General features: G+C 57.7%; 1 protein-coding gene across 1 annotated transcript; it reads left to right on the forward strand.

Annotated features, from left to right (window-relative positions):
- Nucleotides 1-7423: 7423 nt before the first annotated feature.
- Nucleotides 7424-21538, forward strand: IL23R (interleukin 23 receptor). The gene is made up of 14 exons (XM_068407063.1): nt 7424-7481; nt 8072-8365; nt 9134-9257; nt 9864-10057; nt 10243-10388; nt 11353-11512; nt 12707-12789; nt 13069-13285; nt 14782-14979; nt 15743-15826; nt 18235-18285; nt 19165-19261; nt 19987-20077; nt 20900-21538. The coding sequence occupies exons 1-14, from the start codon at nt 7424-7426 to the stop codon at nt 21536-21538; spliced, it is 2436 nt and encodes an 811-aa protein (XP_068263164.1).
- The last annotated feature ends 1909 nt before the right edge of the window (nt 21539-23447 follow it).

Here is a 23447-nt window from a genome sequence, read left to right on the forward strand (position 1 = left end):
GGCTGCGGGGGCGGGGCCGGGCCGGGGCGGGGCCAATGGCGGGGACGGGGCGGGGCCAGGGGCGGGGCTGGGCCAATAGGTGGGGACGGGGCGGGGACAGGGGCGGGGCGGGGCCAATAGGAGCAGGGGCGGGGAGGGGGCGGGGCCAAGCCGTGGGGCCGGGGCGGGGGGGGCACGGGCACGGCAGGGGGGGGCATCGCACAGGGGTCTGGGGGGGACGCGGCAGGGGGGGGTCGCACAGGGGTCTGGGGGGGGGCACGGCGTGGGGGGGCATCGCACGGGGGTCTGGCATGGAGCGAGGCACTGCACGGGGGTCTGGCGTGGGGGGGGCATGGCATCGCATGGGGGGGGTGGCATGGGAGGGGGTCACACGGGTTTGGCATGGGGGGCATGGCATCACATGGGGGGGTGGCATGGGGGGGGGTCACACGGGTTTGGCATGGGGGGCATGGCATCACATGGGGGGGTGGCATGGGGGGGGTCACACAGGGGTCTGGCATGGGGGGGGCATTGCATCGCATGGGGGGGTGGCATAGGGGTTATTGCATGGCAGGGGCTGACACGGGTCTGGCATGGGGGGCATGGCACGGGGGGGGGGGCATCGCATGGAGGGGGTGGCATGGGAGGTATTGCATGGGAGGGGGGTCACACGGGTTTGGCATGGGGGGGGCATGGCATCGCGGGGGGGTGGCATGGGGGGACATTGCATGGGAGGGGGTCACACGGGTCTGGCATGGGGGGGCATGGCAATGCATGGGGGGGGTGGCATGGGGGGCCTTGCATGGGAGGGGGTCACGGGTCTGGCATGGGGTGGCATTGCATGGGGGGGGTCACACAGGTCTGGCATGGGGGGCATGGCATTGCATGGGGGGGCATTGCACGGGGGGGCATTACATGGGAGGGGGTCACGGGTCTGGCATGGGGTGGCATTGCATGGGGGGGGGTCACACAGGTCTGGCATGGGGGGCATGGCATTGCATGGGGGGGCATTGCATGGGGCCTGGTACGGAGGGGTGGCACTGGGGGGCACTGGGGCATGGCACGGGGTGGGGGGCATTGCAGGAACAAGGGGACACTCATGCCAAACACGTGGCAGCACGTGCCCTATTCCGTGTTGGGGAGTGGGGGGGGGGGTGAAGCAGGGCCGGGGGCGCAGCCAGGGGTGCAGACACACACAGCCGGGCGCGGGGGCACAGCACCCTGCGGGGTGTTGTCCTTGGGTGACCCTGCAGGCAGGATTTTGGCACCAGGCCTTTCCCTTTCAGAGCTTAAACCCTCTGGGCCGCGTTCTGCCAAGTGGAAAAATCCCAAAATAAGGCAGCTTGGAGGAAAAAAAAATAACCCCCCACCCTATAGGTACCTCAGAGAAACAGCGCTGGGAGGGGTGCGCTGGCAGACAAGACCTGACACACACCTCCAGTCACCCACGTGGCATCTGCCTTCCACCACCCACGCGTCCCCCCCGCCATGGGGCCAGGGCTGCAGCGGGGGCACAGCCGGTCCCCACCGGGGCACACACAGGGGTGCCCACGGCTGGGGGGGGGGTCTGTGTCCCACAGTCCCCCCAGGAAGGGATGTGGGGGGCGCTGGGGACAGCACGAGGCCAGCGCGGGTGCCCACGGAGATGCTGCAGCGAGCGGGTGGTGTGGGGGGGGAGCCCGAGGGTGGGCGCGGGGGGCTTTGGGGTGAGCCCCGGCTCGGCAGCCGCGGCGTTTGCAGAGCAAACGGCCCCTTTTTGGGAGCTTTATCCCCAATTATCTCCCTGCCACGTCCAGACCTGCCTGGGCACGGCCGAGCCCCGCGGCACCCAGCATGAAAGAGGGCATCGTGGCCCTGGCACGCTCTCCCTCACCCTCCCCTTGCAGGGCAGAACCCAACTTTTTGCCCAAACTTTCCATTTTTTCCCCCTGGCTGATGCGTGTTCCCATAGCTCACGTGCCCTGTTGGCCCGGCCAAAACCCACAACCGAAGCAGCTTTGTCACCGGCATCACCTTCCTCGTTCCCACGCCGAGCCCTGTCCGTCCTGTCGGTCTTGGGCCTGGAAATATTTACTCCTCCGACAGCAGAAAGGAGCCTCACCCTGCCCGCGCCCGGGTGCCAGCGGGATTGACGCAGGCGGCCCCGATTCCCAGGCCTGCCCTCCCCCTGGCACACCCATGTCCCCCCTGGTGACCCCGCGGTGAGGGGCAGGGTGCTGCAGACCCCTGCGAACCCCGTGGGGGTGCAGGGCAGCCCCCGTGGGTGCATCACCCCAGTGGCACAAATACCACCACAGTGGTTTTAGGGTCACACATTTGGACCCTCAAATGCCACCACGGAGGTTTTAGGGTCACACATTTGGACCCTCAAATGCCACCACGGAGGTTTTAGGGTCACACATTTGGACCCTCAAATGCCACCACGGAGGTTTTAGGGTCACACATTTGGACCCTCTGGGTGAACGGGGTTGGTGATGCAGGCACAGCGAGAGGGGATGTGCCCAGTGCCTGCGGTGGCCGTGCCCCACGTGTCCCCCGTGCCCCCCGTGCCAAGCACAGCTCTGGGCATGACACAAGCGCTTCGCTCTTGGCAGCAAAACCCACCCTGGCCCGACCTTTCCTTCCTGCTACACTGAGCCTCTGACTCACCGTGGTAATTTTGGCATCCCCGGCTGGCAGCTTGCCCACCATGGAGAACAAACGCTCAATTAATCCTGTTCAACCTTAATCTCATTTGGTGCTCAGCTCAGCCCCAGGGTTCTCCCCGGTGCCAAACTGGTGATGCCTCTGGGGTGGTGTGTACATCCCGGGGGGTGCCAGAGCCTGGTACCCTGGGGGTGGGCAGCGGGAGGGTCGGCGGGGCACGGAGGGGGTGGCAGGATGGCGGTGGCGGGTGGGGGGCTGGCACGGGGGCCAGGGTAGGTCTCGGCAGCCAGCGAGGAAGCGTGTGCGAGATGCAATCGCCTGCGCGGGGGCGGCTTCGGGAAAGTCACGCCAGAGCGGAGGTGTGGGGGGGGTGACATGGCCCCCGTGCTGCCCTGGGCGGGCTCTTGGCTGCTTGAACCCAGGGCGAGCGGGTGCCCCCCGAAATGGGGGTGCTGCTGGGGGGGGGAAGGGGTGCGAGCGGTGGGTGCGACGGGGGCAGGTCGGTGCTGGGTTCTGGGGAGCAGCCACCACGCCAGATGTGCCGTGCCAGCTCCAGATGTGCAGAACTGGCACCAGACATGCTGCCTGCGCCCAGATGTGCTCGCTCTCAATGCCCCAGATGTGTTGCCTGCACATAGATATGCACACCCTCGGTGCTGCCCCAGCTCCAGATGTGCACAGCAGTAGTGCCTCCCCAGACACAGACGTCTGGCTCCAGATGTGCACACCCATAGTGCCCCCCCAGATCCCAGATGTCTGGCTCCAGATGTGCACACTTGCCATGCTGCCCCACCCCGAATGTGAAGCCCCAGATGTGCAGCCCCAGCCCCAGATGTGTACCCCACAGTGGGTCCCAGCCGTGTTCCTTGCCCAGCCCCAGCTGTGCCACCGCAGCCAGGTGACCCCCCCTGTCCCTGACAGCCCTGGGGAGGGGCTGGGGTCCCCCGGGACCCTCCTTGGGGCTCGCTCCCCTCCTTACCAGGACCCCCGAGCCACAGCAAAGCCCATTCGCAAGGCCAGACCCCCTGAGAATGGTTTTTGGTAGACAAATAAAAATAATAATACACTAAAGACACCGATAACATGCTGAAATTACAATTCCCACCGAAACCCCCCCGCTCTTACTCGGGGTGTGTATAACCCTACACACAGACGTTCCTATGTACGTTCCTATAGCTACACGTTATAGTTTCAGCACGCAGCGAGGCTTTCCCCTGCCCAGGCTGATGCTCTTGCTTTCACCACCCTTCACTTCCACAAAAAAACCCCACAGATCCATCAAAACCTGAAGAAGCCAGGACTTGCTGCCAGAGGAGGGGTCTGCCTTGCCCTTGGAGGGGACATTATGGTCCCTCTTGTCCCCTCCTGCCAGGGCAGTGCGGTATTTCTCGTGGTTGACGCATCCGATGAGGTTAACACCGTTATTGAGGTCAACTCTTCAACCGACACGAAGAAGGAAGCCCTGGGCCCCGCAGCGGCGGTGGGGTGGAGGGCACTGGGGCAGCCCTGGAGCCTCAGCCCCTTCTGCCCCCCGCCCCGGGGTCCGCGGCCTGGAGCATCCCGATGAGCTGGGGACCAGCACAAGCGGAGGGGGGGACACTCAGTGCTGGTGAAAACAACCTCTGTCCTTAAGGAGTTTTTCATTGTAGGGTTCTGGGGTCAGCAGAAAGATGGGAAGGGATCATCCCTCTGTACTCGGCACTGGTGAGGCCACACCTTGAATCCTGTGTCCAGTTCTGGGCCCCGCACTTCAAGAGAGATGTTGAGGTGTTGGAGCAAGTCCAGAGGAGGGCGACCAAGCTGGGGAAGGGTCTGGAGGGTCTGACCTCCGAGGAACAGCTGAGGGAGCTGGGGGTGTTTAGCCTGGAGAAGAGGAGGCTCAGAGGTGACCTTAGTGCAGTCTACAACTACCTGAAGGGAGGTTGTAGCACAGTGGGAGTCGGCCTCTTCTCCCAGGCAACTAGTGCTAGGAGAAGAGGACACAGCCTCAAGCTTTGCCAGGGGAGGTTCAGGTTGGACATTAGGAAGCATTTCTTCTCAGCAAGGGTCATTAGGCATTGGAAGGGGCTGCCCAGGGAGGTGGTGGAGTCCCCATCTCTGGAGGTGTTTAAGAAAAGCCTGGCCATGGCACTTAGTGCCCTGGTCTAGTTGCCATGGTGGTGTGAGGGCAATGGTTGGACTCGATGATCCCAGAGGGCTCTTCCAACCTCATTGATTCTGTGATTCTGGGATTCTTCCCAGTGGTGCCCAGGGCCAGGACCAGAGGCCATGGGCACGTACTGGCACGCAGGAGGGTCCCTCTGAACAGCCCCCCGCTGCCCTCCCAGCCAGGTCTCTTCCAACCTCATTGATTCTGTCATTGACTTGACTTTGCTGGGCTGACTCCAACCCCTGCAACAACTTAAAAGGACCAACCCCTCCGGGGCCGTTCCTCTGAGGGGTGCTGGGTTTCCCCATGGACTGACTCACACTGGAAACTCTCAGTTTTTCTCTGAGCTCTATCTATCTAGGTCAGCCCCGCCGACACTCGCTCGTGCACCTCGCCGCGCTCGGCAGCCCCAGGCACGGGGGCCCGGCGCCACACGGCCCCAGGACCACCAAGGTAAGGACTTTACCCCCATGGTTCCCACCCCCAACACCCCACCGTGCCCCTGGGACACGGTTTGGCACGGTCTGGGCTCACCCAACTGGGACAGCTTTTCCCTTCGCCTTCATTCGCGTCGCGGGTCTTCAGCGCTGAAGTACGAGGAGGTTTTTCATAGAGACGAGATCAAAGAGCAGCATCTCAACAAGGGGAGCAGCCTCGTTCCTCCCGGCTTTGCAGCTTGCAAACGCCTGTAAATTGGAATAAAAATATGAATGTGAGCAATGCCTGGAGGAGGCAGAGCCTGCGATCCTGCAGCCAGGCACATTTGTTGTATTTTTAAGCTCTTTTCATAGACCATGAGGGTTTGGTGGGGTTTTTCGGGTTTTTTTCCCCCATTTATTCTAACTTGCAGAAGCTTTGCAGGCAATCTGGAGGCCCTGAAGTTCTCTTAGTGGGTCAGGTACTAGAAAGGCACTTGAAACGTGACTCATTGTGAGCACCCGAGCAGCCCGTTGAACAAACGAGGTCAGGAGAGCTGCGAAAGCCTCCGCTGCAGCCAGCAGCCTGGTTTGGGCTGAACAAGATAATTTTGAAGATTTTACAGGGGACTCTGGTTCAGCGTGTCCCTCAAGGGACAACGGGCTGTTCCTAAGGTCAGGTTTTTGTATGGGGTTATCTTAATTAGCGCTGACTTTGCTCAGCTCTCAGCCCCATGTGCGTGAAGGGGGGTGTAAGGCTACGGCGAGGGTCTGCTCAGCACCCACCCCCCGACAGCAGTGGGAGCAGCAGCCTCGACGTCCCGCAGACGGGCTCAGAGTGCTGGGAGCTTGCGAGGAGGCTGGCATCGCCCCAGTGGGCCATGCTCCCAGGAGGGTTTAATCAGAGTCACAGACTGGTTTGGGTTGGAAGGGACCTTAAAGATCATCCAGTTCCAACCCCCTGCCATGGACAGGGACACCTTCCACCAGACCAGGTTGCTCCAAGCCCCATCCAACCTGGCCTTGAACACTGCCAGGGAGGGGGCAGCCACAGCTTCTCCGGGCAACCTGGGCCAGGCTCTCACCACCCTCACAGCAAAGAATTTCTTCCGAAGATCTCATCTCAATCTCCCCTCTTTTAGTTTAAAACCGTTCCCCCTCGTCCTGTCACTCCGTGACCTTGTCAAAAGCCCCTCTCCAGCTTTCCTGTAGCCCCTTCAGGTACTGGAAGGTGCTAGAAGGTCTCCCCAGAGCCTTCTCTTCTCCAGGCTGAACAGCCCCAGCTCTCTCAGCCTGTCTCCAGAGCAGAGGGGCTCCAGCCCTCTGAGCATCTCCGTGGCCTCCTCTGGACTCGCTCCAACAGCTCCGTGTCCTTCTCATGTTGTGGCCCCAGAGCTGGACGCAGCACTGCAGGGGGGTCTCCCGAGAGCGGAGCAGGGGGGCAGAATCCCCTCCCTCGCCCTGCTGGCCACGCTGATTTTTTGGGAAAGGGCAAACCCCCAGCCCAGGAGCCGCAGTCCCTCGCACCCCGCCGGTCTGCGCCCTGGTGCTGCAAACCTGTCCCAGCCCCGGACCCCACAGCCCAGACCCCGGACCCAGAGCCTGTGGGGCTGGTGAGGCTGGGCTCCCCCTCGGGAGGGGGCTTGGCCTGGGAGGCGGTGAACCCAAAGTGCCTGGGGAGGAAGGAAGGGAAAACCTCAGGCAGGGCTGTGGGATGGAGACCTGAGCGCAGCTCCCTGTGGGGAGGGGGGAAGCCCTTGCCTGGACTCACTCCAGCCCAGCCAGGTCTCTCCCATCCCGGGGAGCCCAGCCCTGGACCCCACATTCCACATGTGCCTCCCCAGGGCTGAGCGGAGGGGCAGGATGAAGGCAAGCAGCACCCCTCGCGCTCCCTTCACCCACTACACCAGTCCCCTTCAAGGGGGGCTCTGGGGCTGCTCAGGCGTGATTTCTCTTTTGTAAATCCACGTAAACGCTCTGCTGATGGGGTCCGTGTCACCCACAGGCTCGGTCCCCTGCGTTCCCACTGCTGCACTACCCAACCTGACCCCAAATCCCCAATGAAACCTTTGCCATCCATCCATCCATCCATCCATCCATCCATCCATCCCTGGGGTGGTCCTTGAGCATCCCGCGGCGAGGGCAGACCCGGCAGCGTTGTCCAGAGGGATAACTCACCCCTTTGCTCCCCCCCAGACTATGCCACGCACGGGCAGCGGCCGCAGCCCAGGCCATGGCGGGGTCCGGCGAGGCTTTGGCACTCCACGTCCTGCTCTGCTGCCTGTGCAGAGGTAAGTGGCCACGTGGCACGGCTCAGCATGGCCACCGTGGCATCACCCAGGTGGACCACTGGAGCAAACACCCTGGCCTTGCTGGGGAATCAGAGCTGGGGTGGGGAAGTTGCAGTGCTACAGCTGTGGATTTTGGGGGGGGGGAGAGCTTCGTTAGCATCGTGGGGGGCTCCTGCACCCTGTGGCACCCCCTCCTCCCTGCTCACATCCTCGCGACGCCGAGCACGGCTGCGCCCTTTCCAGGAAGGGCAGATCGAGCCCGATACCAGCCGCGAGCGGGGTTTGCACCGGGGCTGGCGCAGAGCTCCCATCTGATAGCGCAGGGCGGCGCGGGGGCTGCGCCCTAATCTCGGGGCATCAGAGCTCTCGGGTTATTTCCCCGCAGTCATTTAAGCATTAGATAAAACCTAAAATGGGTGAAACTAAGCTGTTTCTGAGCCGAGGGGATGAGTCACCGCGTGCCGGGGCGCTGCTGGAGGCAGCGGGGTTTATCCCCATCCCTGGGGGGTGCGAGGGGGCTGGGGGGGCATCGTCTCCTCCCATGGGACCCCCCGCCTGGAGCCGCCCTGACGCAGCGGGTGTCGGCGCAGGCGTCACCAACTTCAGGTGCTCCGGGCACGTGTGGATCGAGCCCGCTGCCGTGGTGCCGATGGGCTCCAACATCTCCATCAACTGCCTCTCCACCCTCGGCTGCCCCGGTGCCAAGTTCCTCATCGCCCTCAACTACAGCCTCGCTGAGGGTCCCCTGCGCCCCCTCAACGGCAGCGCCGTCCAGCTCCTCCTGCGCGATTTCCGAATGCCCTTCGGCACCGTCACCTGCTTCGCCCACTGCCCCGGCAGGGAGAGGCGCCAGGTTGTGTGTGGCACCCACGTCCTGGCCGGCTGTGAGTACCCCGGGGCTTTTGTGAAGCCACCGGCACCGGGGAGGGTGTGGGGGGGTGCAGCGGCCTGGGCTCTGCGCTGCTTTGGGGGTGTCTGCGTGCTGAACATGAGCCAGCAGTGTGCCCAGGTGGCCAAGAAGGCCAATGGCATCCTGGCCTCTGTTAGGAATAGTGTAGCCAGCCGGTCTGGGGAAGTGATCGTCCCTCTGTACTCGGCACTGGTGAGGCCGCACCTTGAATCCTGTGTCCAGTTCTGGGCCCCGCACTTCAAGAAAGATGTTGAGGTGTTGGAGCGAGTGCAGAGGAGGGCGACCAAGCTGGGGAAGGGTCTGGAGGGTCTGACCTCCGAGGAACGGCTGAGGGAGCTGGGGGTGTTCAGCCTGGAGAAGAGGAGGCTCAGAGGTGACCTTAGTGCAGTCTACAACTACCTGAAGGGAGGTTGTAGCGCAGTGGGAGTCGGCCTCTTCTCCCAGGCAACTGGCGATAGGACAAGAGGACACAGCCTCAAGCTTTGCCAGGGGAGGGTCAGGTTGGCCATTAGGAAGCATTTCTTCTCAGCAAGGGTCATTAGCCATTGGAAGGGGCTGCCCAGGGAGGTGGTGGAGTCACCATCTCTGGAGGGGTTTAAGAAAAGCCTGGACATGGCACTTAGTGCCCTGGTCTAGTTGCCATGGTGGTGTCAGGGCAATGGTTGGACTCGATGATCCCAGAGGGCTCTTCCAACCTCACTGATTCTGTCATTCTGTGCTCTGCCTGATCTTGCCTCCGCAGACCCCCCGGACCCCCCCACCAACCTGACCTGTGCCATCCATGAGCACTCAGGGCGCCTGACATGCACATGGGACGCGGGGCGGCGAACCCACCTGCGCACCCACTACACCCTCCACCTGCGCCGGTGAGGCCCCACGGGGCGGGGGGGAGCTGGGTGGGAGCACACGCCGGCGCACGGCCTGTGGTCGGGGCGCGGCGGCCACAAACCGGGGCGACACCAGGGCTGCTCTGCCGCTGGCGGCGGGGAGCGGGTGCTGTGCCCTAGTTATGCTTCCTAAAGCTCACACGCCTGCCTGGGCTGCTCGGGTTTGGCTCTGCGGGACGGACCTCGCGCGCTCGGTGCCCAGCAAACGCGATGTCCCTTCGCACCACGGTGCAGCCACGCGTGTTTGCGGGTGGCATTGACCCTCTCCGAGCACGCCGGGCATGCAGATCCCACCAGATGCAGGCTTTGTGAAGGGAACAGATTAACCACCCACCTCCGGGCTCAGACTCTGAACCGTGCAACCAGAAGAGCTGAGAAAGTTCCCTTCGTACAGCGAAAATGCAAATACCCTGCAGAAACGGCGAGAACCGAAGGCAGTGACTTTCTGGTTGGCTTTAGGAGTGACAAAGCCCGGGTTTGGAGATGACTGTGCCCACGGCACGAGCTGTGACCCCTCGAGAGCCAGGGACAGTGGGTGCATGGTGCCGGGATGGGCTCTGACCTGGGCTGCCTTCTGCTTCCCAGCGTGGGGACGGCGGTGGAGGGTGCTCAGGAGGAGGAGAAGGAGGAGGAGGAAGAGGAGGATGAAGTCTTCCCTGCAGGCTCACCGGTGCCACTAAGCGCCCTGCATGGGAACCACTACTCAGCGTGGGTGCAGGCCAGCAACGCACTGGGCACTGCCCGCTCAGCCCCTCAGCACCTCAACCTGCAGGAGCTCGGTAAGACCGTCCATCCCTTCATCCATCCATCCATCCCTCCACCCACCCATCCATCCATCCATCGATGAGCTGCGCTGCATGCTGGGGCCATGCAACACCACATGCACCACCCTGAGATGTCCCGCAAGGGCAGCCCCCCAGGCGTGCCAGCCCCCCAACCCACGCTCTCCCGGCCCTCCCCGCAGTGGTACCTGCTCTGCCCCTGGTCGCCGGCGTGGAGACGACGGAGATGTCACCTCCCACCACCACCATCCACTGGAGGAGGCAGACGCTGCTGGAGAACGTGCGCTGCGAGGAGCGACACCAAGCCACGGGCGCCCCGGCATGGCATGTGAGACCCCCAAAAACCTCCCCCCCATGCAGACCCACATGCATGAGCTGCCCCCCGTCAGAAGACACCCCAGTCCTGGTCCTGCTGGAGACCCCTAAGCACCCACGGGCAATGGGAGCACTTGGGGTCATTCAAAACCCACCCCTTTGTTTCAGCACCGGTGGGGGCAGGCACCCCTGGCCGTGGGCAGACCCCAACCTTTTGGGGGCAAGACAGCTCATGCCCTCCAAGAGGGGAGACAGCCTTCGGGCAGGGTTAGCTCTGTTTTTTAAGCAAAAGGGTGAAATTCAAAACACTTCCAAGTGTTATCTAGCTCGGCAAGGACAAGGCAAGGAAGCCTGTAGGGATGCTCAGCGCACTCTCGCAGACACAACGACACTGGGGGCAACTACACCCCTTTGGGACCCCTCCCTGGGCACTGGCAGGGGCTGAGGCTGCATCCCAGCACCCACCGTAGCCCCCAGAATTGCCAGGTGGGTGTCAGGAGCCCAGGGGCTCTCGCTGCACCCCCCAACTTGCCCAGTGTGTTAGCAGAGGGGACCATGTGTGCACCAGGTCTTGGAACTGGGACACTGGAAGGGGCTGCCCAGGGAGGTGGTGGAGTCACCATCTCTGGAGGGGTTTAAGAAAAGCCTGGACATGGCACTTAGTGCCCTGGTCTAGTTGCCATGGTGGTGTCAGGGCAATGGTTGGACTCGATGAGCCCAGAGGGCTCTTCCAATCTCATTGATTCTGGGATTCTGTCTTGCAGCAGCATCAGTCTCAAACACACGCAGGAGGTGCAGCAGTGATGGGGACACGCTTGGCAGGCAGTGTCCCCAGGCTCAGCCAGCCCCATGTGCTCAGGGGGGACCTTACCCATCCCCATCCACCCAGATGAGGAAGGCAGCAACCACCCCCTGCTCCTGCTCGGTGTTGGGGACTGGCTGGGTCCCGCTCCCCCCAGCACCCTATTCCCTTGCAGGTGGAGGCGTGGGACAGTGCGGTGCAGCATGGGCCCCGCTCGCGGCACGACCTGCAGAGTAACACCCCATACGTGTTTCAGGTGAGGTGCCAGCTCAGCACCGCCAACAGCCCCTGGAGCGCCTGGAGCCCCCCCTTCCTCTACACCACCCCCGAGGCAGGTGAGCCCAGCCTGCGTGCCTCCTGAGCAGCCCATCGGCTCCTTGCGATGCTCTGCTGGGACCTGGTGGGAGTGTCGATCTGCTGGAGGGTAGGAAGGCCCTACAGAGGGATCTGGACAGGTTGGATAGATGGGCTGAGACCAACGGCATGAGGTTCAACAAGAACAAGTGCCGGGTCTTAGACTTTGGCCACAACAACCCCCTGCAGTGCTACAGGCTGGGGAAGAATGGTTAGAAAGAGCCCTGGGGGTGCTGATCGACAGCCGGCTAAACATGAGCCAGCAGTGTGCCCAGGTGGCCAAGAAGGCCAATGGCATCCTGGCCTCTATTAGGAATAGTGTAGCCAGCCGGTCTGGGGAAGTGATCGTCGCTCTGTACTCGGCACTGGTGAGGCCACACCTTGAATCCTGTGTCCAGTTGTGGGCCCCGCACTTCAAGAACGATGTTGAGGTGTTGGAGCAAGTCCAGAGGAGGGCGACCAAGCTGGGGAAGGGTCTGGAGGGTCTGACCTGCGAGGAACGGCTGAGGGAGCTGGGGGTGTTTAGCCTGGAGAAGAGGAGGCTCAGAGGTGACCTTAGTGCAGCCTACAACTACCTGAAGGGAGGTTGTAGTGGAGTGGGAGTTGGCCTCTTCTCCCAGGCAACCAGCGATAGGACAAGAGGACACAGCCTCAAGCTTCGCCAGGGGAGGGTCAGGTTGGCCATCAGGAAGCATTTCTTCTCAGCAAGGGTCATTAGCCATTGGAAGGGGCTGCCCAGGGAGGTGGTGGAGTCACCATCTCTGGAGGGGTTTAAGAAAAGCCTGGACATGGTCCTTAGTGCCCTGGTCTAGTTGCCATGGTGGTGTGAGGGCAATGGTTGGACTCGATCCCAGAGGGCTCTTCCAACCTGGTTGATTCTGTGATTCTGTGACCTGGCCCGAGCTCTGGCTGCTGGGCAGCTCAAGTTAGCCAGCGACACACATGTGTGTGGCGTGCACATGGCACATGGTTTTTCCCTACAGAAAGAGGGATGGGATGCGCTTATCCATCTTTGGTAGCACGCTTGCTCCCGGGCACCAGGGAGCACCTCTCGCCCTGGGTGGAAAAGCCACGTCAGCTGAGATGTCCCACCACCCACAACCCCACGTGTGGGTGGGAGCCCCGGCCAGTTCCCCTCTGGGGGCTCACACCCCATCCAACACTTCCTCCCGCAGCCCCCGCCGCTGCACCCGACGTCTGGTGGCGCCCGGGCCCCGTGTTCCCCAACGGCAGCCACGAGGTGACGGTCTTGATCAAGGTAAAAGCTTTTTTCTTGTCAGCTCCTGTGAAATTTTTCACATGCTCTGCTCCACCGCAGAAGAGCATCCCCCAAGAGGCAGCAGAAGGCAATGTCCTTCCTCAAGAGCCCTTTGGCCAAGGAGATGGGGAAAGAAGAGACCCCAATGTGTCCTTGGGGCAAAACCCATCGGTGTGTCACCCAGCCGAGGGGACGCCTGCCCTGCACTGGGGTGGCTCAGCACCAGCCCCCGCTCCCGTCCCCACAGGGCTGTCTGTCTGCCTGTCTCGCTGTTCACAGCCCCTGCCACCCCAGGATGCCCGCGGGAAGATCCTGGGCTACGTCGTGGCTGCTGAGAGACCGGAGGGAACACTGCAGCTCTGCAACACCTCTGGAGTGGCCTGCAGCGTCCTGGTGCCCCCAGGAACCCACACCCTCCACGTCACCGCTCACAACTCCAGGGGGGCTTCCAGCCCCGCCAGCATCACCCTCAGCCATGGCGCCGTGGGCCAGGAAGGTAGGACCTGGCACACAACCACTGCAGCTTTAACTGGATGATGGAGATGATGAGGGCTGGAGCCCCTCTGCTCTGGAGACAGGCTGAGAGCTGGGGCTGTTCAGCCTGGAGAAGAGAAGGCTCCGGGGAGACCTTCTAGCACCTTCCAGTGCCTGAAGGGGCTACAGGAAAGGGGGAGAGGGGCTTTTACAAGGGCATGGAGTGACAGGACGAGGGGGAACGGTTTTAAACTGAAAGAGGGGAGATTGAGATGAGATATGAGGAAGGAATTCTTTGCTGTGAGGGTGGTGAGACCCTGGCCCAGGTTGCCCGGAGAAGCTGTGGCTGCCCCCTCCCTGGCAGTGTTCAAGGCCAGGTTGGATGGGGCTTGGAGCAACCTGGTCTGGGGGAAGGTGTCCCTGCCCATGGCAGGGGGTTGGAACTGGATGGTCTTTAAGGTCCCTTCCAACCCAAACCATTCTATGATCCTATGAACATCCTTTCTGGGCCACCTTAGGTTCCCTGCGCCACAGGTTGTGGTTTTCCCCACAACCACACTTTCCTATTTTTGAAAAAAAACTTCTCTTTTAATGAGCAACGGGAGTGGAAAGTCCCGTTCAAACTGAGGACAAACAGATGACTAAAAAGAAACTGAAGAGAAATAAGGTGGAAAAAACTCTCTAATCTCTCAGACTTATCAGAATCGTGCGCCTTTCTTCTAAGAAATGACAGGTAAAGCCTTTCAGAGAGACATGACGAAGCTGAAGATGGGCTTTTATGATACATGCACATGAGCACAGATATATATAAAAAATATATATTTTTTTATATAAACATATATTTATATATAAAATTTTTCTATCTATAAATATAGATTTTGAGATATATATAACCACCACATTCTAGAATTTCTTGTTCCCTCTTCAGTCCTTAAACGCTTTCAGAAAAGACCCATTTTCACGGAATCACAGAACCAATGAGGTTGGAAGAGCCCTCTGGGATCATCGAGTCCAACCATTGCCCTGACACCACCATGGCAACTAGACCAGGGCACTAAGTGCCATGTCCAGGCTTTTCTTAAACCCCTCCAGAGATGGTGACTCCACCACCTCCCTGGGCAGCCCCTTCCAATGGCTAATGACCCTTGCTGAGAAGAAATGCTTCCTCATGTCCAACCTGAACCTCCCCTGGCCAAGCTTGAGGCTGTGTCCTCTTGTCCTAGCGCTGGTTGCCTGGGAGAAGGGGCCGACTCCCACTCCAGTACAACCTCCCTTCAGGTAGTTGTAGACTGCTCTAAGGTCACCTCTGAGCCTCCTCTTCTCCAGGCTAATCACCCCCAGCTCCCTCAGCCGTTCCTCGCAGGTCAGACCCTCCAGACCCTTCCCCAGCTTGGTCACCCTCCTCTGGGTGTCCCATGCTGTGATGCATGTGTTTGCCTGATCTTAGCCAACCCTTCCAAGCCTCCTGCTCTTTGAAGACGAGGTTGGGGTGACCCCCCTTGCCATCTCTCTCCACAGAGTTCCCGGCACCAGCGGCAGTGGAGGTCAAGCCTGAGAACCAGAGCAGGGTCTTGGTGGCCTGGCAGCCCCCCCGGCACCGTGGGAAGTCCCCACTCTGGTTCATTGTGGAGTGGGTTTCCAGCACCCCGTATAGCCAGGAGGAGCGGTATTTTTGGAAGAAAGTCCCATACCAGGAGACACACACATACATCCAAGGTAAGATGCTCCAGGAGTCCCTTTGCTATTTGGTGCAGTTCAGCAGGGTATTGTAAAGCCAAAATATATTATAAAGGCAGAGCTTCGTTTGAAATGGAGCCCCTGCCACTGGTTTTTGGAGAGTGGCTTTCCCCAGGGGAGGGAAGGTGGGCAGGAGGCTCAGAGCTGGGGACCCCTCACACCTCCATCTACCTTCACCACTCAGTAACAGAATCACAGAATCAATGAGGTTGGAAGAGCCCTCTGGGATCATCGAGTCCAACCATTGCCCTGACACCACCATGGCAACTAGACCAGGGCACTAAGTGCCATGTCCAGGCTTTTCTTAAACCCCTCCAGAGATGGGGACTCCACCACCTCCCTGGGCAGCCCCTTCCAATGGCTAATGACCCTTGCTGAGAAGAAATGCTTCCTAATGTCCAACCTGAACCTCCCCTGGCCAAGCTTGAGGCTGTGTCCTCTTGTCCTATCGCTGGTTGCCTGGGAGAAGAGGCCGACTCCCACTTCCCTACAACCTCCCTTCAGGTAGTTGTAGACTGCACTAAGGTCACCTCTGAGCCTCCTCTTCTCCAGGCTAAACACCCCCAGCTCCCTCAGCCGTTCCTTGTAGGTCAGACCCTCCAGACCCTTCACCAGCTTTGGTCGCCCTCCTCTGGACTCATTGAGGAGAGCTCTAGACTTGCTCAAGGGCTCAAGCCCTTGCTCAAGAGCTCTCACAGCAGCTTATAAATACCTTTTAAAGGCAAATCTTGCTTCTTTCCAGGAGAGGCAGCACCAGGAGGTCGCCTCAACGTGTCAGTGTATGCAGTCTACCCCGACGGAGTCAGCAGCCCGAGCTCTGGCCAAGGTAAGCCCAGCTGGGTGCAGAAGTTGCTGCTTGCTGCAATGGGGCTGCAGAGCTCAGCTTGCTGCTTCACTCTTGATGTTCCCCCAGTCCACCAGTTTTGTAGGATTATTTAATTTTAGAAACAAGATATGAAACCCACCCACTGACCAGAGGAAAGCAAGGCTCTAGATGGAAACCTCTTAGCCGCAAGACATAAAAATAGAGATTTTTACCAATGCATCTGTACAAAAGCCTTCTCTAGCTGATCTTTGCTCCTGTGCACAAACCTAATGCACATGAGAACCACATCTGACTTCACAAGATGCACCAACGGAGTCATTCTCCCTTTTTGTGACAGAAAAGATTAGGTTGCTGCTTCACACATTTGACAATAAAATGTTATAGATAAACCAAAACATAGAAAACAACTTTTCCAGAGACCAGCTGGCCAAGTTGCAGCCTGTCCTTTCTTACCTGGGGTGGGAAGCAGGCTGGCTTCAGTTCTGGAGGCTGTTTTAGGCAAGAGCACGGGCCAATTTACAAAGGAAAACAAGTACTGTCATCATCTCCAGCACCATGTGTGTTGGCTTTGGTTGTCCTCAAGAGCTGGGCACACGCAGCTCCCTGAGCTGTTCCATCCTGCTGCTGGTCCTCACGCAGGTGAACCAGGGTAATCCATGCACAGCTCAACATCTGAGCTCTGAGGACACCTCAGCAGTGGCTGGGCAGGTCCATGGAGACAAGGGAGGACCAAGGTCAAGGCATGAAGTCAGCCCATGGATCAGACCTTAGACCTCCAGAGCTCCTCCTGCATAGGCCAGGTTGGGCTAGGGGCCCAGGGCTGAGCTTAAATAGAGCCCCTGGGCAGGGGTGTGGGTGGAGGTCCCAGGTGAGGCTGGTCAGGGCCATTAAGGCCTGTTAGTGCCCTCGGTGCCCTGACAGAGCTGGCTGTAGCTGCAGGCAATGGTAACACCTGAGGATGTCATCAGCTCACGGTCCCATGCTGTGATGCAGTTTTAGATGGGTTGTTTGAAGCTGCTCAGATACCTCCCCTATGACAAACCAGCTCTATGTTTCTCCTTGGCATCCCTCACAGCTTTGAGAAGGGCCGTTGTTCAATTTTTTCCCAAGAAATGGAAACAAATATTCCCAACCAGTTCATCCCGGGCTGTTCACAGCTCTTAGCTCTGGCTATCAGGTGTTATCCTCACATACACACTGACAGCCTTTGGCTCTGGGCACGTCGGGGTTTGGGCACCTCCAGCTCCAGCAACATGAATTTCCAGGGTCCTGATCCTCAAGTGGACTTAAACCTCAGCAGCAGGTCTCTGTCTGCATGGAAGGGGGGAGAGCTGGGTGTCAAAAGGAGGGTGCTCTAACCTTTGCACTAGCAAATGGCTTAGAAACATACTAAATGCTTAAAAAAATAGAGACTTCATCTTTTGTGGTTGCACAGAACGACAGAATCAATGAGGTTGGAAGAGCCCTCTGGGATCATCGAGTCCAACCATTGCCCTGACACCACCATGGCAACTAGACCATGGCACTAAGTGCCACGTCCAGTCTTCTCTTAAACCCCTCCAGAGATGGTGACTCCACCACCTCCCCGGGCAGCCCCTTCCAATGGCTAATGACCCTTGCTGAGAAGAAATGCTTCCTCATGGCCAACCTGACCCTCCCCTGGCCAAGCTTGAGGCTGTGTCCTCTTGTCCTATCGCTGGTTGCCTGGGAGAAGAGGCCGACTCCCACTCCACTACAACCTCCCTTCAGGTAGTTGTAGACTGCACTAAGGTCACATCTGAGCCTCCTCTTCTCCAGGCTAAACAACCCCAGCTCCCAGTTGACATGGTGGTGTCAGGGCAATGGTTGGACTCGATGATCCCAGAGGGCTCTTCCAACCTCATTGATTCTGTCATTCTCTAATCCCAAGGGAACTGCTGAATTTAGCTGGGAAGAAACCTTGCTTCTTATTTTAGCAAAAAAACACACTTCTTGCCATGGCAGGCTAATTGGCTGCAGATCTTCCCTCACCACGCGGCCCATCACACGAACTGATATTATGGGAAAACTCAGTCCCATGGGGTTCAACCACTTTGGGAAATAATCTGTAGGTGCTCATGAAAAATTATGGCCAGTTCCTCAGGAAGACTGAATTCTTGTCTCAGGTGCTGAGGGGGGCGATGTGTGTGGAAGATGTTTTGTCATTGGTGTTATGTGTTCATCAACATCTCATTTAATTGGATCCCTGAGAAATAGGAGGTTGTGTAGAAGCCAGCCAGAGCTGGAGTTACTAATGGCTTCAGAGGGCTTTGTCTCGTTATACAATTATTTATTTTTCTAAATAATTTTAACAAAATAAAAACAAGCTTCTATGTCACCTGCTGTCCTCTAAATGAAGTTAAGGACATTTTTTCCTCTCTCTGCTTAAGTCCCTCCAGAGGAGCAGCTCCTGGGCAGCACCTACAGCGTGATCTCCCATGGTAAGATGCCAGTAGCTCACACTTGGTAAGCCACACTTTCTCCTTGACCAGATGTGGAAGTTTTAGCCCGAGCAGCACCTGCAGGGTCTGGTGATGGGGAAGGGAAAGCTCCCTTCGAACCTGAGATTCATTTAAGCATTTCCCACCCTTTTTTATAACTCTGGTTACGCTCTGGTTCGCACAGCTTCTGGTAAAGGTCACGTTATGAGCTGGCGCAGTGCTTAAACCAAAAGCAAAACCAGCTCACAGGGCACCACGGTGGGACAGCACTTCTGGTTTTGCTTTTGTTACAGCTTTGCTTCGTTAACTGGGGAGCAAAAGGGCAAGTGAGATGCTGGAGGCTGCTTAGTCCAAGATCTGACCTTTATATCAACGAACACCACGACAGATGGAGCACAGGAGCAGGGCCACCCATTGAGCTTTTTCCTCTCTCTGGAAATACCCCTCTTTCTGGAGGGTCTGAACTCCGAGGAACGGCTGAGGGAGCTGGGGGTGTTTAGCCTGGAGAAGAGGAGGCTCAGAGGTGACCTTAGTGCAGTCTACAACTACCTGAAGGGAGGTTGTAGTGAAGTGGGAGTTGGCCTCTTCTTCCAGGCAACCAGCGATAGGACAAGAGGACACAGCCTCAAGCTTCGCCAGGGGAGGGTCAGGTTGGCCATTAGGAAGCATTTCTTCTCAGCAAGGGTCATTAGCCATTGGAAGGGGCTGCCCAGGGAGGTGGTGGAGTCACCATCTCTGGAGGGGTTTAAGAAAAGCCTGGACATGGCACTTAGTGCCCTGGTCTAGTTGCCATGGTGGTGTCAGGGCAATGGTTGGACTCGATGATCCCAGAGGGCTCTTCCAACCTCATTGATTCTGTGATTCTCTATCCTGTTTCAGATGATGACATTGGAGTTTTCCTGGGACTGGGCATCAGCATGGTCATATTCTCAGCTGGTTTTGTAATTCTGATGTTTAAAAAATCAGCCAGAAAAAGGTATTTCTTTCTTCCCAATTCTTGCCATTATTTCCAACTCCTTTCTTCCAGAATATTTTAAAATTAACTACAGAAACCCGCTCTTACTAAGGACAGCTTCTCCCATTAATCATATTGCTATACGAAAGGACATCTACACGCTCTACAGTAAGGCAGAGACGAGAAAAAAAAGTAAAACTCACCCTAAGTGAGGGTGAGTCAAGGCCAGACTTAGCAACACGCAATATGTTATTACACAGATATAAGGGGTAGGAAGAGAGAGGAAAAACACAGCCTCTGTAGGTAAGTTTTATCCCAGGACTCGTTACTCCCAGTTTTGCTTGAGAGGGGGCACTCTGAAGCCCCTCATGCCTGGACCCCAAGGGTCAGGCAGAGAGTGGAGAGTGCAACAACAGAAAAACTCAATGGGGAGGATCTTAATACTGGTTTTTAACACTGCTCTCCGCTAGGCTCCCTCACAAACCAGCCTCCTTCTGCCCCAGTTTGCCATTTAACTGGAATGGGGATGTCCAGGAGTCCAGGCACTGCTGTCCCCACCACAGACCCACGGGCATGGGTGGCCTCTGTGGCACAGAGCTACCAGCTGGGTCTTCCTGACAAACGAAGAAACAGGGGAGAGGAGACCTGGGGCTCGAGGATGCCAAGGGAACAATTGCACCCAGCATGAACAAGTGACTACTAGAACTGACTAACATTTTGGGGTTTGTTTTTTCTTTTTGGCAAAGAATTAAGGCCACTGTTGTGTCGCTCTTGCCCAAATGGCTGTTCGAAGACTTTCCCCACATGGAAAACAGCACCGTGGTAAAGTCCCTCCAGGTAACTGCACCGTTATCTCCCAGCTTTTCCTCACTTGTCTCCCCTGAGATTAAAGCTTGCTCCAAAGCCGTGAGAAGCACAGACGGGAAGAAGATTAAGCTCTAAGGGACCAGGAGCTGATCAGGAATCATTTCCCAGGCTTTTACAAGGTGCATGGGAGCCCAGCTTATTTGAGGTCTTGCCTCAATATACACTTTATTTAGTGGCCACCATTGGCTCAAGCTGCCCTTGGAGTGTTTGCAGAAGCGTGGAGGCATGCATAGCTGCTCCCCTGTCTTCTCTTGTCCACCTCACTGTGGCCTCCTTCACAGGGGGGATTAGATGAGAGAGGTGGGAAGGAAGATTTAGCCTGGAGAAGAGGAGGCTCAGAGGTGACCTTAGTGCAGTCTACAACTACCTGAAGGGAGGTTGTAGCAGGGTGGGAGTCGGCCTCTTCTCCCAGGCAACCAGCGATAGGACAAGAGGACACAGCCTCAAGCTTGGCCAGGGGAGGTTCAGGTTGGACATTAGGAAGCATTTCTTCTCAGCAAGGGTCATTAGCCATTGGAAGGGGCTGCCCAGGGAGGTGGTGGAGTCACCATCTCTGGAGGGGTTTAAGAAAAGACTGGACATGGCACTTAGTGCCCTGGTCTAGTTGCCGTGGTGGTGTCAGGGCAATGGTTGGACTCGATGATCCCAGAGGGCTCTTGCAACCTGATTGATTGAAGATGAGACGAAGACAAGAAGTCATAGCTCCATTTCATTCTTGGGATGCTCTAATGATAGCTCTGCTGTTGGTAAAATCCACCAGTTTGTTACTACACTCCTCTTTTTTTTTTCCAGGAAAAGAGTGATTTCACGAGTAACAGTGTCCATGAGCCGTTCTTGGACACCAGTGACCCCACAGTCATGGAAATCGAGGAGGTGCCAGCGCGTGAGGAGTACAAGAAGGTGGCCACCAGAAGGGAGCCCAGCAGAGAGGTCCCCAAGGATGGGGAGCACCCGGGGAGCACGGTGCCTGTCAGCATCGTGGCCCCTGCCAGCATCCCGGTCCCCGAGCACATCAGTGACTACAAACCTCAGGTGTCTGACAGGAACCCACTGGGGTACGTAGCTGCCAACATTTACCAAACACAACCCCCCGCAGCCCTCCCAGAACCGGAGATGAACGTCTTCTTCAGAGACTACACGAGCCCCTTTCCCCAGCTGTGGGACGGGGAGGGAGAGGGCCACCAGGTCTGCCTGCTGGAGAAGATCAACCTCATCCTAAACAGCAGCCGGAGCGGGCAAAGCCACGTGCTCAGCTCAGCCCAGGGGGGACACGGCTCCCTCCTGGAGAACCAGTGGGGACACGGGCTGGCTGGAGATGTTCAAGAGCAAACGCTGGTCCCCGATGAGCTGGTCTCCTGCCTGAGAGCCATGAATGGGGACACGGTGGATGTAAAGACCTGCTTTCCACAACACATCGGAGGGTTATTTTGAGAGAAACTGTAATTGCAATAAAAGAACCAAAGGGGTGACCACGGCACACATCAGCCTTCGAGACTGCAAATAGCAGAACTGGAGCAAAACTCCAAATCTGAAATTCACCCTCTTCATTGACTACAAACACTTGTGGCTGCCTGGAATACTCTGGCCAGTAAATCACAATTTTAAACTTACCTCACATTTGCACAGGCATAAAAGCATAAACTTGGATTCCTGTAAGAACTGGAATAGGAAGCAGGTGACTTTTGCAGGACGCCAACATGCTTCAATGATTATTCAAAATAATTCTCTCGTTAAATGTTTGGAGCATTTTGTCCCTGGAGCTGATTGCAATGAAGATGGATAAAACGATCCCTTAGACATCCTGGCTGGGTTGTGTAAGATGTCTTGGGATGAGGAGACACCACACCGAGGAGGATTTATACAGCAGACAGGGGTACCAGGACCATGAAATCTTCTCTGTGTGAGAGAATAACCTGATTTTGTTTTCCCTCCCATTCAGTAATAAGAACTACACCAGGTAAGACCAACCCTGCCAGGCTGATTGAAAGTCTCCCTAAATTGGTCACTGGGCAGATGCTTCACTTTGGGTGAAGGATTTATCACCTCCCCACAGAAAATGGATTACGGGAACATTCGTGAAACCATTGAAAAGTTTGCCTTGGACTTCAGAGGTTGTCTTGTGAAATGCTCCTACAGCAAGCAGGAACTCCCTGGAGATGTGAGAGGCTGGATCACGTACCTGCTCGCTGATCACCCAACACCCTTTGAAGGAAACACTCCAAACACTTTTAAGGAATACAAACGTAAAAGAAGTTTGTGATACTCTGTAAAATGCCTGAGCACCCAACGCTCTCCGTGAGGTTTGCTCTGCCACTCCTCTTCCTTATGTCCCAGCAGAGGCTGGCTGGTTTTGATCCAGAGCTGCAGCCGGTGGAGGTGACACTGCATGTGGCTGGGGTGGGGAGGGATGCTAGTGCCAGAGCTGCACACCCATGCACATCCCTGAACACCCCTGCACACCCATGCACGTCCCTGAACACCTAGGGCTGTGTGAGAGCACTGCAGAGCTCCCCACTGAGCAGCTGGGGAGGACAGGAGGACTCTGCACTTGCTGCCTTGGGTACCTGGGGGCCTGTCAGCTCTTTCACGAGCCCCTCAAGCCTCCACAGACTGGCAAAGCCATGCTCCTCCCGCTCATACGTGTGCTGGTTTGGGAAAAACTCCCATTAGGAAGCAGCCTGCTGCAGGCAGTGCCTTCCCCACCTCGCATCCAGCTGACAGACCGAGGAGCACACGGCTCCCACCGTCACTAACAGCAGGGACCGGGGGCTTAAATATCCCCCGCCAGCAGCTTGGCGTGCTCGCACAAACCCCATCATACTAGCACAGAGCTTTGAGTCTCTGTTGACAACATGTAGCACAAGGAGTCTCTGAACTACAGAATGACAGAATCAATGAGGTTGGAAGAGCCCTCTGGGCTCATCGAGTCCAACCATTGCCCTGACACCACCATGGCAACTAGACCAGGGCACTAAGTACCATGTCCAGTCTTTTCTTAAACCCCTCCAGAGACAGTGACTCCACCACCTCCCTGGGCAGCCCCTTCCAATGGCTAATGACCCTTGCTGAGAAGAAATGCTTCCTAATGTCCAACCTGAACCTCCCCTGGCCAAGCTTGAGGCTGTGTCCTCTTGTCCTATCACTGGTTGCCTGGGAGAAGAGGCCGACTCCCACTGCGCTACACCCTCCCTTCAGGTAGTTGTAGACTGCACTAAGGTCACCTCTGAGCCTCCTCTTCTCCAGGCTAAACACCCCCAGCTCCCTCAGCCGTTCCTCGGAGGTCAGACCCTCCAGACCCTTCGCCAGCTTGGTCGCCCTCCTCTGCACTCGCTCCAACACC

The sequence above is a fragment of the Nyctibius grandis genome, chromosome 8 (assembly GCF_013368605.1).
Source record: "Nyctibius grandis isolate bNycGra1 chromosome 8, bNycGra1.pri, whole genome shotgun sequence".
Lineage (NCBI taxonomy): Eukaryota > Metazoa > Chordata > Aves > Nyctibiiformes > Nyctibiidae > Nyctibius > Nyctibius grandis.

Bases quoted from the DNA above. Each gene is read 5' to 3' on its own strand.
- IL23R (XM_068407063.1), top strand. From the start codon at position 7,424: ATGGCGGGGTCCGGCGAGGCTTTGGCACTCCACGTCCTGCTCTGCTGC. The intron at 15,827-18,234 runs GTAAGCCCAGCT...TCTCTGCTTAAG, and splicing joins CAGCCCGAGCTCTGGCCAAG to TCCCTCCAGAGGAGCAGCTC. The intron at 20,078-20,899 runs GTAACTGCACCG...TTTTTTTTCCAG, and splicing joins CCGTGGTAAAGTCCCTCCAG to GAAAAGAGTGATTTCACGAG.